Raw genomic sequence first — 17,803 nt, 5'->3', positions numbered from 1 at the left:
GCGCTAGTGACCTAGCCCCCGGCTAGCTATCGAGCTAGTGGGTAACAGACGTCTCCGAAAACGTCGGAGCGCTTTTGAAAATATGTGGTGTCCTGATAAACTGAGCCGATATTTGAGGTTTACACAGCTACATTCTCGGCTGAAAATATGTTAAACGTTTATTTTGTGACCCAGAAAGAATAATAAGAGTAATATTAAAACTAACTAGCTGCCGCCATTGTTGGAAACTGAGCTGGGCCGCGCTATGAATTCTGGGACACAGCTGCTTCTTCTTCTTCTTCTTCGGGGTTTAACGGCAGCTGGCATCCTTGTACATGCAGTGCTGCCATCTTCTGTTTCAGTCCGTTATTACACTCTTAAATCCTGCTACTTATTCCTGCGTCTTTTGGGATCTTACAAAGCTTCAAACGACGCGTCGACTATTAAATCAGTCGTCGACGATTTTGATAGTCAACGTAATCGTGACTAGTCGACAAATCGTGGCAGCCCTAATATATATATATATATATTAGGGGTGCAACGATATTCGTATCGATATTGAACCGTTCGATACAGTGCTTTCGGTTCGGTACGCATATGTATCGAACAATACAATTTTTTTCAATTTTTTTTTTTTTTTTTTTTTTTTTTGTGTCCCGTTTGGATCTATAGCCATCAGAATTGTTGTCTTGAGGCCAAGAAAGATGCCAAGAGGATTTATTTTAAGTGGATCATCATATTGGTCCATTTGATTGACCTTTATTATAATTATGAATTTATTTTATTTTCAGTTGCAAACGGGACAGACATGACTGTGGGATAGGACAGGGGGAAAGAATGAAAGAAAGAGGGGGAGAGAAAGAAAGAAAACCAAAGGGGAGAAAAAAAAAAGAACAATACAAAATTTGTAATTTATTTTATCAACTTTCCTTCTGACGATGCTGTCTGTGTTGAGCGCTCAGTGAATCTGCATTTGACTACTCCGCCTAGGCTCGAGAGTGCAGCCTAGGCGGAGTAGTCGAACGCAGATTCACTGAGCACTCAACACAGACAGCATGGTCAGAAGGAAGAGCGCAGGGCAAGCTAGCGAGACAGAAGTGGACCTCCCCACCCTCATTCAGATCTGGCGTTTGGAATTATTTTGGTTTTCATGTGACGTATGACCCTGAAGGTAAGCGAGTCATGGACTAAAGTAAAACAGTATGTTGGATGTGCCATGCAATGCTCAATTACATGGGTGGGAGCTAGTGTGTTAGCGCAGTTAGCTCGTTAACGTGTTGGCCGTCTAGCCCCTCTGTATAGGGTAGCTCGTTAACGGAGATTTGCCGTGTTGTGGCGTTAAGGTTATTTCAACGAGATTAACCTGAAAGCACTAGTGGGAACACAACGAATATGACTGCACATTTACACCGACATCATCCTAGTGCAAAGACAAAAACAACAAGCATGCATGCTACAAACTTTAGCCGAGTCATTTAGACAGCTGTTAGCACAGGATTCTCCTTATGGAGACCTGATATGTTTAATATGCTGCTGAGAATATAGCCCAGAAGAAGCGGATAGTATAGCTTTTATTTTGGAAAGAGACATTTCTCTGTAATAAACTCTCTTTTCCAAAGATGAGTGATTCCTCAATCAGATACAGGGCTCGCAATATCGCTAGCCCGACGTCCCGGGGCTATCTCTGCCCTGCCTGTCGGGCTATTGTAGGAAGGAAAAATATATGTCAATGCTTTTGCATTCTTTCAGAAATGTAGCTGGGTAATTATGTCATTGGGTGAGCCACTGTCAATATGTGACATATTGAAATCGTGTTTGAATTTGCGCTTGTTTTTTTGCTTTCACTTTGCAATCGCGCGAACTGTGTATAGAGAGCGACAGCACTGATCTGTGAGTGATGATAATTTGTGCACCAATTCCTCTGACATCGTCTTATTAATTGTTAGCTTACTATGCAAACATGACAAGTGAAATCTCCCGCAGCTTAAACATGTGAGAGGTTGATCGCGCAGAGAATCGCTGAGCTTATGTGAGTGCGGCAGGATATATATTTCACTACGATGACCTGGATGACTGAGAACCTTCACAGACAGATATATATTTTAGTTCTGCTGAGCCAAATAAGACAGGTCAGGGTGAAGAAGTGACAGCCAAAGAAAAGCTTACCACAAAACGGCGAAGTTATGACAAATCAGACTATAAGGCAAAAAGAAAGTGCAGCTTTATGGTTTCATGGACAAAAGAATTTCTGTGGCTGCAATATGACGAGCTAAAAAACAACACGCACAAGGGTTAGGGTTAAATTTAAAAACTGTACTTTTGTGTTAAAATATATATTTATAATTTTAATAAATGACAAATTAAAAAGGCATGAACATTTTTTTTTTATCAAAAAAATATCGAACCGTGACACCAAAGTATCGAACCGAACCGAACCGTGAATTTTGTGTATCGTTGCACCCCTAATATATATATATATATATATATATATATATATATATATAAAACAAACACCGAGCACGCCCCTGCGGGCGGTTTATCCTTCAAGCTCGGGTCCTCTACCAGAGGCCTGGGAGCTTGAGGGTCCTGCGCAGTATCTTAGCTGTTCCCAGGACTGCGCTCTTCTGGACAGAGATCTCCGATGTTATTCCCGGGATCTGCTGGAGCCACTCGCCTAGCTTGGGAGTCACCGCACCTAGTGCTCCGATTACCACGGGGACCACCTTTACCTTCACCCTCCACATCCTCTTGAGCTCTTCTCTGAGCCCTTGGTATTTCTCCAGCTTCTCGTGTTCCTTCTTCCTGATATTGCTGTCATTCGGAACCGCTACATCGATCACTACGGCCGTCTTCTTCTGTTTGTCTACCACCACTATGTCTGGTTGGTTAGCCACCACCATTTTGTCCGTCTGTATCTGGAAGTCCCACAGGATCTTAGCTCGGTCATTCTCCACCACCCTTGGGGGCATCTCCCATTTTGACCTCGGGACTTCCAGGTTATACTCGGCACAGATGTTCCTGTACACTATGCCGGCCACTTGGTTATGGCGTTCCATGTATGCCTTGCCTGCTAGCATCTTGCACCCTGCTGTTATGTGCTGGATTGTCTCTGGGGCATCTTTACACAGCCTGCACCGGGGGTCTTGCCTGGTGTGATAGACCCCAGCCTCTATGGATCTTGTACTCAGAGCTTGTTCTTGTGCTGCCATGATTAGTGCCTCTGTGCTGTCTTTCAGTCCAGCTTTGTCCAGCCACTGGTAGGATTTCTGGATATCAGCCACCTCCTCTATCTGCCGGTGGTACATACCGTGCAGGGGCCTGTCCTTCCATGATGGTTCCTCGTTTCCCTCCTCTTTCTTGGGTTTCTGCTGCCTGAGGTATTCACTGAGCACTCGGTCAGTTGGGGCCATCTTCCCAATGTATTCTTGGATGTTCCTTGTCTCATCCTGGACTGTGGTGCTGACACTCACCAGTCCCCGGCCCCCTTCCTTCCGCTTAGCGTACAGCCTCAGGGTGCTGGACTTGGGGTGAAACCCTCCATGCATGGTAAGGAGCTTTCTTGTCTTTATGTCAGTGGCTTCTATCTCCTCCTTTGGCCAGCCTATTACCCCAGCAGGGTACCTGATCACGGGCAGGGCGTACGTGTTGATGGCCCGGATCTTGTTCTTACCATTCAGCTGACTCCTCAGGACTTGCCTGACCCTCTGCAGGTACTTGGTGGTTGCAGCTTTTCTAGCGGCCTCTTCATGGTTCCCATTTGCCTGCGGGATCCCCAGGTACTTGTAACTGTCCTCTATGTCTGCAATGTTGCCTTCTGGTAGTTCAATCCCCTCAGTTCTGACTACCTTCCCTCTCTTTGATACCATCCGACTACACTACTCCAGTCCGAACGACATTCCAATGTCATTGCTGTATAGCCTGTTAGTGTGGATCAGTGAATCGATGTCTCGTTCACTCTTGGCATACAGCTTGATGTCATCCATGTACAGGAGGTGGCTGACAACTGCTCCGTTCCGTAGTCGGTATCCGTAGCCAGTCTTGTTAATGATCTCACTGAGGGGGTTCAGGCCTATGCAGAACAGCAGTGGGGACAGAGCATCTCCTTGGTAGATCCCGCACTTGATGGTGACTTGTGCTATGGGCTTGGAGTTGGCCTCTAGTGTTGTACGCCACATCCCCATTGAGTTCCTGATGAAGGCTCTTAAGGTCCCATTGATCTTGTACAATTCTAGGCATTCCAGTATCCAGCTGTGGGGCATAGAGTCATAGGCCTTCTTGTAATCAATCCAGGCAGTGCACAGGTTGGTCAGTCTGGTCTTGCAGTCTCGGCTGATTGTTCTGTCTACCAGTAGCTGGTGTTTTGCGCCTCTGGTATTCTTGCCAATTCCTTTCTGTGTCCCGCTCATGTATTGACCCATGTGCCTGTTCATCTTAGCCGATATGATGCCTGACAGGAGCTTCCATGTAGTACTGAGGCAGGTTATTGGTCGGTAGTTGGAGGGGACCGGTCCCTTCTTGGGGTCCTTGGGGATCAGGACCGTCCGGCCTTCAGTTAGCCATTCCGGGTGTCTCTCGTTAACTAGCAGCTGGTTCATTTGTGCTGCCAGACGCTCGTGGAGTGCAGTCAGCTTCTTCAGCCAGTAGGCGTGAACCATGTCGGGCCCTGGTGCTGTCCAACTCTTCATACTGGAGACCCTTTCTTGGATATCTGCCACTGTGATGGTTACTGGACCCTGTTCAGGGAGGTCGCTGTGGTCTGCCCTCAGATCCTCTAGCCACTGAGCATTGCCGTTATGGGTTGCGTCCTTCTCCCATATGCTCTTCCAGTATTGCTCCGTCTCCAGCCTTGGTGGTGCTGTTCTCTTATTGTTCCCTTGCCACTGAGAGTACACCTTTGCTGGTTCTGTGGAGAACAGCTGGTTTATTCTCCTGCCTTCTATCTCTCTGGTGTACCTCCTCAAGCGGCTGGCCAAGGCTGTGAGTCTTTGCTTGGCAGTTTCCAAGGCCTCAGGCTTGCTGTATTTCTTAGGCACCTTATTTGTCGCACCTTGCTGCAACTCCGTTAGTTGGCTAACCTCCCTCCGTGCTACTTTGATCTTGCCCTCTAGCCTCCTTCTCCATGGAGGGTACTGCCCCTTGTCGCTGTTCAACTTGTAGCCAAGCATCTCACTGATCACTGCTGCCGTATTGTAGATCAGCTTGTTAGTGTCGGTAATCGTGGTTGTAGGTATTGCCCGTAGTGCTGCATTAACATCATCTAGCAGACTTTCTGAGGGTACTTCACGTAATCTTGGTAACCGGCTACGGGGGATCCAGGTTTCAAGCTATCGCACTTGGGGCTATGTACCCAATCTCGGGTGGGGGTGATGATATCGCCCCCCTGACCTGGCGTCCTGACTCCTCCTTGCCGTAGCATTTGTGTTGTACCTCGTCAATCTCTAGCTGTGAGAGCAGTCCCTTCTTTCGAATGATGGAACACTAAGCTACTAGTTGTTTCGCTGTCATTCTGGATGTTGGGTATCGAAGAATCCATAGGTCCCTCATCCTAGCCCCTTCCGCCGGGGTTACTTGCGTAGTAGCATTCCAACAACGCCCTGTTTTCGTCTCTTGCCCACCGATGCCTTCTTGTTCCAGTAGCCCACTTTTCGTCAGGGTGCCCTGGTTCCTCAACACCTGACGCGGACCTTGTTGATCCGGGCGACGTCCGAGCCGGCATGCCTTCATATTTATTTGTCTCGCTCATGTCTGCGGTAGGCTCGCTTAGCATAGGGGGTCTAGCCTTAGGACCCTTACTGGATACAGACGCCCCCCAGGCAGGAATCGAACTTGCGATCCTCTGTTCCAAAGGCGTGTAGTCTAACCACTACGCTATCCAGCTGCTAGCTGGATATATGGAGCTGGATATATGGATATGGATATATATATATATATATGGATATATATATATGGATATATATATATATATGGATATATATATATACACATATATATATACACATATATACATATACATATATATATATACATATATATATATATATATATATATATATATATATATATATATATATATATATATATATATATATATATATATATATATATATATACACACATCCATCCACTGTTATGTGTGAGCTATCTTAGGGCTTCTTTCAGCAGTCTGGACATTTAAGCGAGGCTCTGTTTAGTAGCCCATCTATGTGATTATATCAGTCGTTAGCTCAGTGTGACCTTTCACTTTCTACATGAAATGACACCTACAGATCAGACCTCTGAAGCAGTGCGAGCTATGGAGGCCTGCTGGGACAAATGAAGCTATATATACAATAGAGGCTTTGTCTTTCAGTCAGCGGCAGAGACGTGGCAGAGAAAAATGGGGTGAGATGGGTAGAGTTAAGTGAATAAAATGGAAAGAAAAATAAAACCTCACGTTAACCATGATTTAATGCATTGTGGCTTTGAGCACAATGCTAAAATATATGCTAACACACTATAGTCAAAATATTGCAAAATACATATAGGCGAGTTTGTTTTGATTAAAACACATACTGACTGAACTAACTGGAAGTGCTGGTTTTAAGTGGTTTTAGACTTTTTTTCCCCACTTTAAACTATCTGTCATAAACAGACACACAAATAAACACATAACTCATATAAACACACAAACCACTGGCTTTTGTGCCGCAAACTCCCACAAGTGTAAATATCACCGTGAACTCCCACAGTGGAGTCAAGAAGACGATACTGTCAAGTAGCTGAACACCCACTAAATGAATTCCAGATGCTCGGAGCAAAGAAACTGGGGCAGTTATGGTGAAATATTTCAGACGTTCAGCACATGTGCTGCTGAAGCAAGAATCAAGTCTTTGATGGTAGCAGCTGTCTGTACAGCTGAGAGACACTGGCAGACTGTAGTGTAAAAGTAGCCAGATGGTGGAACGTATGATGGGGTATACAGCCATATACTGAAAGTTACACTATTGAGTATACATTGTTTTTATCAAATACTATTATCAATAATTTAATAATATTGAGTATAAGTTAATATTGGCAAGACAAGCCCAAAAACTGCACAGTTCAACAGGAACATTGCAAAACTGATATCAGTACATGATGTAAAAAGCTCACTAAAGACTGTCACAGACAGAAATGTCTGTTTCAAAATCCATTTAAACAAAGCGTTGATTCAAGAAAAAGAAGTACTCTATTTAGGCTTTTACTCAACTTCATCACATATGAATTACTGACTGTCCAGTGAGCTTTAAATGAAGTTAGAAGTCACAGTTACTAGTCCTGGGTCACTATTTGACTATCAGATGTAGAAGAGAGGTGGGTTAGAGGGCCTTTTTTTAATGTCAGTCACTAAAGTAAGTGGGCGGCATTAACTGTGCTGCTGAACTTAAGGGGTTTAACAATGAGGTGGCCATTGCCCTTCAATAGAAATAATTTTCTAAGATAACATTGCCACAGTAATAAAAGCATTCAGCAGTGAAGAACAGCCTCTCTTCTGTACTAATGTGAAAAGCCATTATTACCCAAAGGGCTCTAATGTTAAAGGTCATTTGAAACAGTGTTATGTAACTTATTTTCAGTGTTTTTAAATTCAGTGTATCTTGGTCAGGAAGTTTTATTATGTAGTGATGGTTTAGTTTTGTGATCTGCTAATGGTTCTAGATGTTGGTGACAGATGACAGCAAACAGGGAAACTGCAGGGAAATCCAAAAATGTTTAGGGCACGTGAATCCTCAAGCCTATATACATGTATGTTACACAGCAGCACAGTCATACAGAACAAACAGGCACTCACTCTAGGAAGCGGGTGATGTATTGGCGACTGCAGCGTGACCACCTGGGCAAAGAGGTGCCGTACAGGAGCTGTGGAGACATGACGAAAGGTCGTTTCCCAACGGGTTCACAGTCATTACCGCTGCCATCATGCTGAATCCCAAAACTGTGATAAAAAGGATTCACAAAAAAAGGGAAAAAAGTGAGGGGGCACAGCATGTAACATGTATATCAAGGCAAAGCGCCGCATGTGTAGTATAACAAAGAATTATGAGCACTCGACATGTTTAAAATACATCAAAACAGGCAGAACTTGTGTTTTTTTATTCATGTAACCTTTGTTTATCCAGGTAGTCCCACTGAGACTTAATGTCTCATTTACAAGAGACAGAGTTTCTTTCTTCTTGCAGAGAGCATGACTACACAAACATTACTTATGTGAATATGATGAGGAAAAGGCCATTCACCCCTTCTTTTTAGCCTGAATTTCTTTTTCTCTTCATCTGGAGCTCTAGGATCTATTTTCTTAGATACTACCATTGCACCCTGAGAGAGAAAGTGAAAAGCAATAGATTTAAAATTATAGGGCGCTGCCAAATACAGAAAAGTTTACGAGCGCTTAGTACTTTTCAAGGTTGAGAACAGTAATGCCAATGAAAACTTCAGCGATGACTGGCTGCAAGTTTTTCAACATCTGATGGATGTCGACTAAGAAAAATCCGCTTCTTTCAAGTACAGCAAATGCATTTCATCATCATTTTCTAGGAATTAATTTTTAAAGGAAATTGGGGTTTTAACATGTAACTTCTTTTAACATGTGACGAGTTCCAAGAACAAGTTTGGATTTTAATTTTGAATTGAAAAATCTGCGCTTTGCTTATCGATGAATGAGCATGAAGAAAACCTTAGACAAACTAATCTGACTTCATTAAATCATTAAAATCATAAATGAAGCTTGATCAAACAATTACATGTATGATCATGTGTATTTCAGTATTATAGTTGTTCTTCGTTTCAACAAAGCATAGCAGCATTAATTTTCTCAATTTTAGCCAGAGACCCTGTAAAAAAGAAAAGGCTTTCTGTTATACTCTAGTAGACATATTCCATCTACAGAATAGCTGTTTTCCAGGGTAATAATACAACTTTACAATACAACAGCTTTTTTTAGATGATTCGCAGCACCATGTTTATACAATATAGTAGCAGGAGACAGTGATGTAGGATTTTCATGGTAACTGGAAGAAATACAGTACACTTGCACCATGTGTATCCTTATCAGTAATATAAAAAAGACCCTCAATAAAGTGGCAAAAAACCAAACAATCAGACCAATCACATAATATAAAACACAGGCAATAACACAAATATATACAATATTTTCTTTTTACCCTTTTAAGCAGTCTAATTGTACCATTGTGGTTTTGAATGAAGAAAATAACTTTCATAGCCTTTCATGCTCTGAATTTATTTTGTCGTCATAATAAGAACACCCTTGTGTTCACAATAGGCTCCCTTCAGCCTAAGACCTGTTCAATCCTTCAAGAAAATAACCTCGACATATATTCAAGGGTAAAACCAAACAAACCATATATATAAATTGTGAAAAATAGGGTCTGTTCAGCACATTTTCAAGGACAAAGTTCCTAAGCTGACTTAATAAAAGTAGTACAAGTACACACTTGTAGTATAGGTTGATCTGAGTACAGTAATTAAGACATAAATTAAGCTATCAACCACTCACTCTTTCAAGTCACAGGAGTCAAGTTGAATTAGCTTGAAGAGGGTGTGATTTATGATTGTATAGATGCAGTCAAGGTGACAATAAGACTATAATGAAAGACTCGACTCCTTCGCGTGTCTCTTGTTTGCTTTGCTCAACAGCAGTCCGTCCGATCTACCTCAGACCTGATGTGTGTGTGTTGACGTAGATCCGAGAACATGCAGGACTGAGTTGTTTGGTTGTGTTCATCCTTTATTCATCTCAAAGAATAATAAAATACATTTTTAAAATACATTTTACGTTATCTATAACCAAGCTGGTCCTCGGGTTCACTTTGGAGATTTTGCTATATCATTTACCTGCAATGCACACACACACACACACACACACACACACACACACACACACACACACACACACACACACACACACACTTTTTTGGTGTGTATGCTCATAGCAGTCGCCTTTTCAAAACAGCAAGGTTTTGTGTAGTTGTGTGTAGATGGAGTCCAAGCGACAATAAGAGCATAATGAGAGACTCAGCTCTTGCGTGTGTGTGTGTGTGTGTGTGTGTGTGTGTGTGTGTGTGCACCTGTTGTTTACTTTTCTGAACAACAGCTCATCCGATTCACCGCAGATTTGATGTGTGTTTGCATAAGCTGCTCTTTATTAAACTGGACTTATTGGCCTTACAAATTCACACGAGCACTGGCTCGTTCTTTCTTCTGGGCACATTAACGAGACTTTTCCCTCTTTTCTGCTTTACAACTAAATGTGGGCAGCCTGAATCAGCTGCGAATTTAATAACACGTTGTATTTATGCGGCGACAACTGACTTCAAGCACTCGCTCTTACTTTAAGCCAATAACAGCCAGTTCTGAGCAGACACACTTTGAATGAGTGTTGCACTAGCCGAATACAAATAGCAGTCTGTCCTTGAGGATTATGCGGCTGTAGCAGCAAGGTAACTTTTTTTTATTTTTTTTATTTTATGTTAATGTTTAAACAGTTTGGTTAATTGACCAATAAACAAACAGAGGGCAAAAATCTAATGAAATTAAAATAAGTTCAAATTGAGCAGAAAGCACTAATGTTCTCAGCAAACTGGTTGCTTTGGAATATCAATTATTTTGTCTTCCAAGGTTGTTTCATCCTGTTAAAATTAATACCTGACGAGGGCAACTTTGGTGAGTTTTATAGAGAGAGCAGAGTGGTCTAATTACATACATAATTAAACACGTAGATACACAATTTTCAAATATCATTTGTTTCAGAAAACAGGAAATGTGTTAACACCCTGACTTGAGATCACTTTAGAGTGTTGCTTTTATTTCATGTGTTAATCTATTATTTAGCGTCTTGTGTCGTACTGTTTTTCTTTATTGCTCGGTCTATTGTTATTAGACCAGCAGTTAAAAGAAGAAAGGGTGATATTTAAGAAGATCTTAGTAAAGTACAGTTGTAATGTGTAATGTTGTAATGAAAAAAATGTATTGATGTTTTTTTTACATATCCAGTGTTATAATGGATTTATTTTAGAATATGAAAAGTCGACTCCAGGATCAAGCTTCATGTTTTATAAAGAGGCTGATGAACAAGACACTAACAGAGCGTTTGTGCTGACGAACATGACTTTGGCTCGCTGGTGAAACTCGGGGCCTGAATGTTTGCACTGACTGACCTTCCAAAGACTAGAATGCCACAATGGTTGTGTTTGTATGTGTGCATGCACCAAAACCTTACTTGTGTCCTAGCTCGTGTGCTACAGTGAAAGCCAGTGGGAGGCCCGTGTCCTCGCTAATGCTGCAACTGCGATGCGGCTGACACATTCCTGCCACATGCGACAGACCCAGGGTTTCACAAGGTGTGTTGACGGATGCGCAGATGTCCTTTCTGTGGAAAGAAGACGACAGACTGTTGGTCACATATCAGAAGAAGGGGGTGAAGCAATGATTAAAAAATAATAATAATGATCTTTTTATGACTGGAAGCATTCATTCATTCGAGACGTGAATGAATGAATAAAACGCATAACTGGATTTTACATATGCATTACTTTCTACTCAGATCTTATATTTAAAAATATTTAACATATGCAGATAACAGCTCAAATTGCAAATCCAGCTTTTTAAAGCCAGAAGAGTGTTTTAACATTTTTGCTATCACGCTTCCTCCCCTTACAGTGACTTTGTGCTGTGTAGACACAGGTGGAGCATATGAGCTGCTGCTGCTCACACTACTACTTTACTTAGACAAGGTTCATTAGCTAAACAAGGTAGAAAAAGAGAGCAGATCATCTAGGGAACAAGAGGAGGACAGAGGAAATAGAAAAGATATCTGAGTGGTGGGATCATGAAAAGCACAAATGTTTGCCTTCCTTAAGAATGGCTTCTTGAGAGGCACCATTTCTGATGAGGCTTCAGTGAACAGTAGATGGATCAATGTGAAAAGCCAGGTGCATCTCTCGGGTCCTGTGCCAGGTATTTGATTCATTTTTCCCCTGTTTGTTCAGAACATGACTCTCAGATGCTGCTCTCCCGCTCTAGATAGTCTTTTTAGGCCTGGCATTAGGGCTGGGCGATATGACCCAAAATTCATATCTCGATATTTTTTAGCTGGATGGCGATATAAGATATATATCTCGATTTTTTTTTTAAAGCCATAAGTTAATAACAAAAAGAGAGTTCTTAGTCACACTGTGTCCCAGATGTCACACGGGCACTTTTATTTACATACAGCGTAGATGTATATGAAGAAATTACTCAAAAATAAATTATCAGCATTTATTAAATAATCATGGTCCATAAATAAAAGAAAATGTTGTTTTTGTGCATAACAAAAAGCTCACAATTGTGCAGTCAAAATGTAAACTAATAGACGCTGAGCGTAATAACAAAGAGACAGATTTCACAGCTGCACCACGTCTCTGAACAAGTGCCATTTGTGGTCCTTATACACACACAGTACGTATCACTCCGCGAGGCTCCTCCCCGGTAGCCGTAATCCTCCGACATCAAGCCGTGCAGCTCCGTAGCTTAGCAAAGTCATATTAAAACATTTTTTGACAGATTGCTGAGCGCTGTGTACCACATAAAATCGGTTCGCGGTCATTAAGCACAACCAGAATTCATACATAAGGCGCACTGTCGAGTTTTGAGAAAATGAAAGGATTTTAGGCCGTGCAGCCCCTCCGGGCTGCATGTCGTTAGCGCGGTTAGCTCGTTAGCGCGGTTAGCTCGCTAACACGTTGACGCCGTCCAGCCCCACGCACGGGGCCATCCGCGGTAACTCGCTAACGGAGATTTTCCGCTTTCATCTTGTCATTGCCTGCAGGTGAAGCTATGGGGGAGGCGGAGTTGTGTTCAGTGAAGGAGAGGCGAGGCAGAGTAACATTGCGTAGAGACAAAAGTGGACGAAAGAGAGGCAAACCTGCGGCTCCACAAGTATAATTATAACGTAACATAGACATATCGATAAACGATATTGCCACATCTTATATCTCGTATGAAAATATATCGATATTTTTTAAAAAACTCGATATATCGCCCAGCCCTACCTGGCATGTCTTCTTTAATCTTCCACTTTTGTCCAGTTTCCTACATTTTTTAAGGACACACTGCACATTATACAGAAATATGCCAAGTTTTTGGGTAACAGCTCTTCAGGAATCACCTTGATGTCGCAAAGATACTGTTTTATGTCTGTCAAACAGTGTTTTTTTCTTTTGGTATATTTCATAGATTTCGAGTAAAGAAATTGGAACAAACAATTTGTTTTTTGGCAGGTTGTTATTAAATTAGTGCCTAAAGATACAATTTAAAATTGGCTCTTTGCTAAGTTGTGTGAACACAACACTGGTTCATCCCTTGAGTTAAGTGCGTCACAGGTCATTATCAAGCGGCTTAACTAACAAAAAACATTCCTCTGGAATTGGTTAGGTACTGCTTCAAGGCAAACTACCAAAAAATGTGTGGGCACAGTACTTTTGTATCAGTGTCTTTTCCAAAAAGTCAAACTATTACTTCTGAACTGTGACAGTAGAGAAAGGTCGTGCAAACAAAATCTCAGTCATATCACAGACGTTTCAATCTTGGTTGAATGTTATTAACATTGAATTCTAAAGGGAACTAAATAATTTTAGTTTTAATAACAAAATCAGGCATTAGTTGGCCTTTTGTCATTGTCTTGAGAAAAAAAACATGATCTGATTTCAAGCTGCACAGCCCATAAACTGCAGGGCTGAGTAAAAGCATGTAAAAGCTGAGGCTGCGTCTTCTTGTTCCATTACGCCTTGCAATATCACAAATTGATGCCCTGTTGAATAATGCAGAAATGACTGTGGTACTCTTTGGTTCATTTTTGATATTCACCTTGCATTAGCTGTAAGGGTCGCCATAGACACTCGCTTTGCAAAACTGCAAGTATATAAATTTAGCAATATCCTAATCAGTGAGCCATAGGTTTAGTCACCATTGTGTGATCTCACGTTGCCACAGGGCTTAACAGACTAATTTAAACAGGAAACTTTATGATTGCCACTTGCACATCAATATTAACATTACACGCATAGCTGGGCTTTGGGCTCAAACAGTAAAAAGATAAATGTACTACGAAGGAAAGCAGTGATTCGGGTGTATATAGTACCTGGTGAGCAGAACAGCGACATCGTGGTGGAGCGGGTGCTCGTCCCCTTTCATGTTGAGTTTCTTTTGCCACTTACAGAAGCTGTTTAAGCTGTTGTCAGCGTGGTGTGTAATCTTCAAGTCATCCTATCAGCGACATGTCACAATCAGATGAAGAGAAGAAAACATAACAGCAGACAAATCAATCATTAGCAGCTAATGCACTCTAAGTACACAAAATTGCCCAGAATAAGTGCACAGCACAGAGATAAATATGGCTATAAACTGAAATGGAAAACCAAATTGCACCATGACTTTCACATTCGATGAACATAAGGTGATAGCGTCCTTGTCAGTGTTGTATATCTCGGCTATTACTAAGAGTGAGTTTTGTAATTCTAACAGCTGTCAGCAAAACATTTCTGTACATTTTACTGCTTACAATCGGTTTGTACATACAGTACAGCAATCAGAATGACTAAGAAAACCCATTTTCATTTATTTATTGCATAGTTACAAATTGCAAGTATTGACTGCACCCAAGAACCTAAAAGCAAGTAATGTTTCGTAGTTTTCAGTCATTCTGAATGGGATTTCATTCATTAAATGGAAAGAAACCCAGAGAGTAGGTAAAACGGGTCATTCTGACCCACACTTGAAAAAAATAAGAAAACAAAACTGGTAAAACTAACTTTCAGGACACCAAACTATTGAAGAATTTCTGTGGTCAGGAATTTTGGATTTGACTCTTTATATGGAAACTAATAAAACCACCCTTCATTAAAATACAGAAATCTGTTTTTACCTCGTCCTTCTCCAGCAGGATGAGTCGAACAACCACGATGTTGATTGCATTCCCAATACTGGCGTCTCTGTAGAGACCTGCAACCTGGAAGAAAACTTCTTTTAACACTATATTAAAATCAGGGCAGTGGTTAGAAAAATAAACTTGACTGCTGGATTTTCATTTATTAAAACACATTTATGCTCAAAGTGTACACCCTAGCTAAAGTATCAGCCTAGACCTTTTCAGTTAATAATTTGCAGTTTTCAATTCTTCATTTTCAACATGAATTATCATTTGCATTTTACAAATATTTATTTTTTTTAGAAACCTTTTTCCCCAGCCTTTCATTGTTTTTCTATGCGTGAGTCATGATCTGAATTTTCAAAGAGAGTCTATGAGCGGGGACCTGTACAGCTTTTTAATACTTTTAACCTCTTAACATCAAAGCTTTCAAATCTATTTATTACAGCTAGTCTCTTTAACTATCAAAAGCCTAAGTACCCTGGTATTTAAAAAGAAATAATTATAGCCTGTAATTATGCACATTTAAAGCAAAACACGTCAGTAGTGGTATGCACACAAACAGCAACACAACATCTGACGTAATTTTTCACCTTTGGGTTTCTGGTTTGCACTCAGGGAATATGGAGGATGTAAAAAAGTATTACCCTAAACTCTTCTATTTTTTTCAAATATGGTTCCCTTGAGCACTTTGTCACAAGGTTATTTATGTCTAAAGTGCCAAAATTTAAAGAGTTAGTCAGTAGCTTTAACAGTGGCACAGTCACCATGCAGCAAAAAGGCTCTGGGTTGGGGTAAATAAAGTGCTTTTAGTGCAAAAATAAAGAGCTGGATGAATGCATTAGTCAGTGTTCTTGTGGCCAAAAGATCTCTGAGTGCAAGTAGAAAAGCTGTATATAAATGGTAGCCTGTTTTCTATTCCCACAAGGAAATCCTTTACAAAGGGCAGAAAGCAGCATGAGGTTAATTACTACAGAACAGGGAAGGATCAATTGATTCGTGAAATCTGAAGTGAGAAGCGTGAAAGGAAATCACCTCAGATCTTAGTTGGTCAGTTGATTTGAGAAACCAGAAATGAGAAGCATGAAAGAAAAACCTGAGAGGTGGAAGGAACTCGCTGGGATATAAAACTCTAAGCATCATTATCAACAGAGACTGATAGAACAGCAGGTTTCAATGCATTTTTTGGGGAAGAGCATGAAAAGCTGCTTACAACAGGTTGGGATCGTGGCTCAAGAGTTGGGAGTTCGCCTTGTAATCGGAAGGTTGCCGGTTCGAGCCCCGGTTTGGACAGTCTCGGTCGTTGTGTCCTTGGGCAAGACACTTCACCCGTTGCCTACTGGTGGTGGTCAGAGGGCCCGGTGGCGCCAGTGTCCGGCAGCCTCGCTTCTGTCAGTGTGCCCCAGGGTGGCTGTGGCTATAATGTAGCTTGCCATCACCAGTGTGTGAATGGGTGGATGAATGGATATGTAAAGCGCTTTGGGGTCCTTAGGGACTAGTAAAGCCCTATATAAATACAGGCCATTTACCATTATTGCTTTAGCATTAAAAAGAAAGTGTGCTTCAGACAGTATGCTTTTCGGGACGTAATACAAGTCTGGAACTGGGGTGTCTGAATTTGACCATTTGTTTCCTAACTTAGCACCAGGTTAGTTTTGCAGAGGTGAAGCAGGAATTCAACTCTTCCCTCTATATTGCCTTATTTTCTTCCTCACATACAGCACCATGAATGCCTCTGAGAGGAGACCATTGAAACACACACTCGTGGTTTGTACAAAAATCACATTCTGCCCAGTTTACAAAAAGGTCAACCTTTCTCCTGCCTTTGACTACCTCTCTTCTGAACAGCTATAAACAAGCATTCTGTAACTATGATTGTTTATTGGATGCGGTTCGTTCCACTGCTACACTGATCCAGGCTGCGAAAGTCATTGTAATTCAGATGGAAGTTCATTTTAAAGGACGGTTTTCTAGCAGTTTTACAGATAGACCTCGAAATATGCTGTTGATTATGGGAAGCATTTACGTTTGAGCAAACATAGTTAAAAGGGGGAAAAAAAATAAATTGAAACCTCATTTTATAATGTACTTTATTTTATACTTTCACCCCAGTTTAAATCCATTGGCGTGTTTTTTCGTACATGAATTGTGTATTCATGGTTCATACTATGTTGAAGAAAGGGCATACGTCACTGGACATATCCCTTCATTTTCTTGCTGCTGGACAAAATCCCTACAAACTAAACCTTCTGTACAAATCATAAAACTGAGGCACTTCAGACAGAACAACTCCGGCACCGATAAAAGACTTCATTCATCAAAAATGATTTTTATAACCTCACTGTTGTGTCATTCAAAGATGTTTTCAGAGCATATAACAAACAACAGCAGCATTTTTGTTAAACAACCTTATCATCATTTCATATCATCTTTATCCACTTTTTCATACTCTGTGACTTGTGAGTACAAACAAAGCTGTGGCTTTTTAAAGCTCATGTATTTTTCTCCACAACAATGTGCTGTTGTTGTAACACGTTTCCCCTCGGCCCACAGAGTGCTGTGCTAATGTTTCGCTCGACTGTTAGCTCAAAGTGATACGAGGGTGTCATCCTTGTGAATACACAATGATTTTCCATTCGATTGGCTGCGCTGTGGGTTATGAATTTTTTCATAAATCCTTACTCTGTGTGCACAGAAAACAGCAGAAGACAGAAAACATGAGCCTCTTGCATGGTTGACGATTTCAAGACATCGCTGGTGAGGAGACAATAGAGCAACTGGCGGATGAGGAAGATGATGACATTGTTTGAACGGTTTGTTTCCCTTGAAGCTCTGCAAGCTTGTTTTTGCAAAACTGAATTGTTTGGGCGTTTAAAGTTCAAA

The 17,803-nt window shown here is 41.3% G+C and overlaps 1 protein-coding gene across 2 annotated transcripts in view; it reads right to left on the bottom strand.

Moving 5' to 3' along the window:
- The window catches only part of adamts7 (a disintegrin-like and metallopeptidase (reprolysin type) with thrombospondin type 1 motif, 7), a 109,031-nt gene that overhangs the window by 71,751 nt on the left and 19,477 nt on the right, over positions 1-17,803 (bottom strand). For both annotated transcript variants that reach the window (XM_076884639.1, XM_076884641.1), the window contains exons 5-8: positions 14,918-15,001; positions 14,135-14,259; positions 11,234-11,383; positions 7,790-7,933 (exon numbers count right to left, since the gene is read on the bottom strand). In XM_076884639.1, the coding sequence (XP_076740754.1) occupies positions 7,790-7,933; positions 11,234-11,383; positions 14,135-14,259; positions 14,918-15,001 (503 nt within the window). The remainder of the gene's footprint in view (positions 1-7,789; positions 7,934-11,233; positions 11,384-14,134; positions 14,260-14,917; positions 15,002-17,803) is intronic.

The sequence above is a fragment of the Maylandia zebra genome, linkage group LG1 (assembly GCF_041146795.1).
Source record: "Maylandia zebra isolate NMK-2024a linkage group LG1, Mzebra_GT3a, whole genome shotgun sequence".
Classification (NCBI taxonomy): domain Eukaryota; kingdom Metazoa; phylum Chordata; class Actinopteri; order Cichliformes; family Cichlidae; genus Maylandia; species Maylandia zebra.
This window is presented reverse-complemented; position numbering and strand designations above follow the sequence as displayed.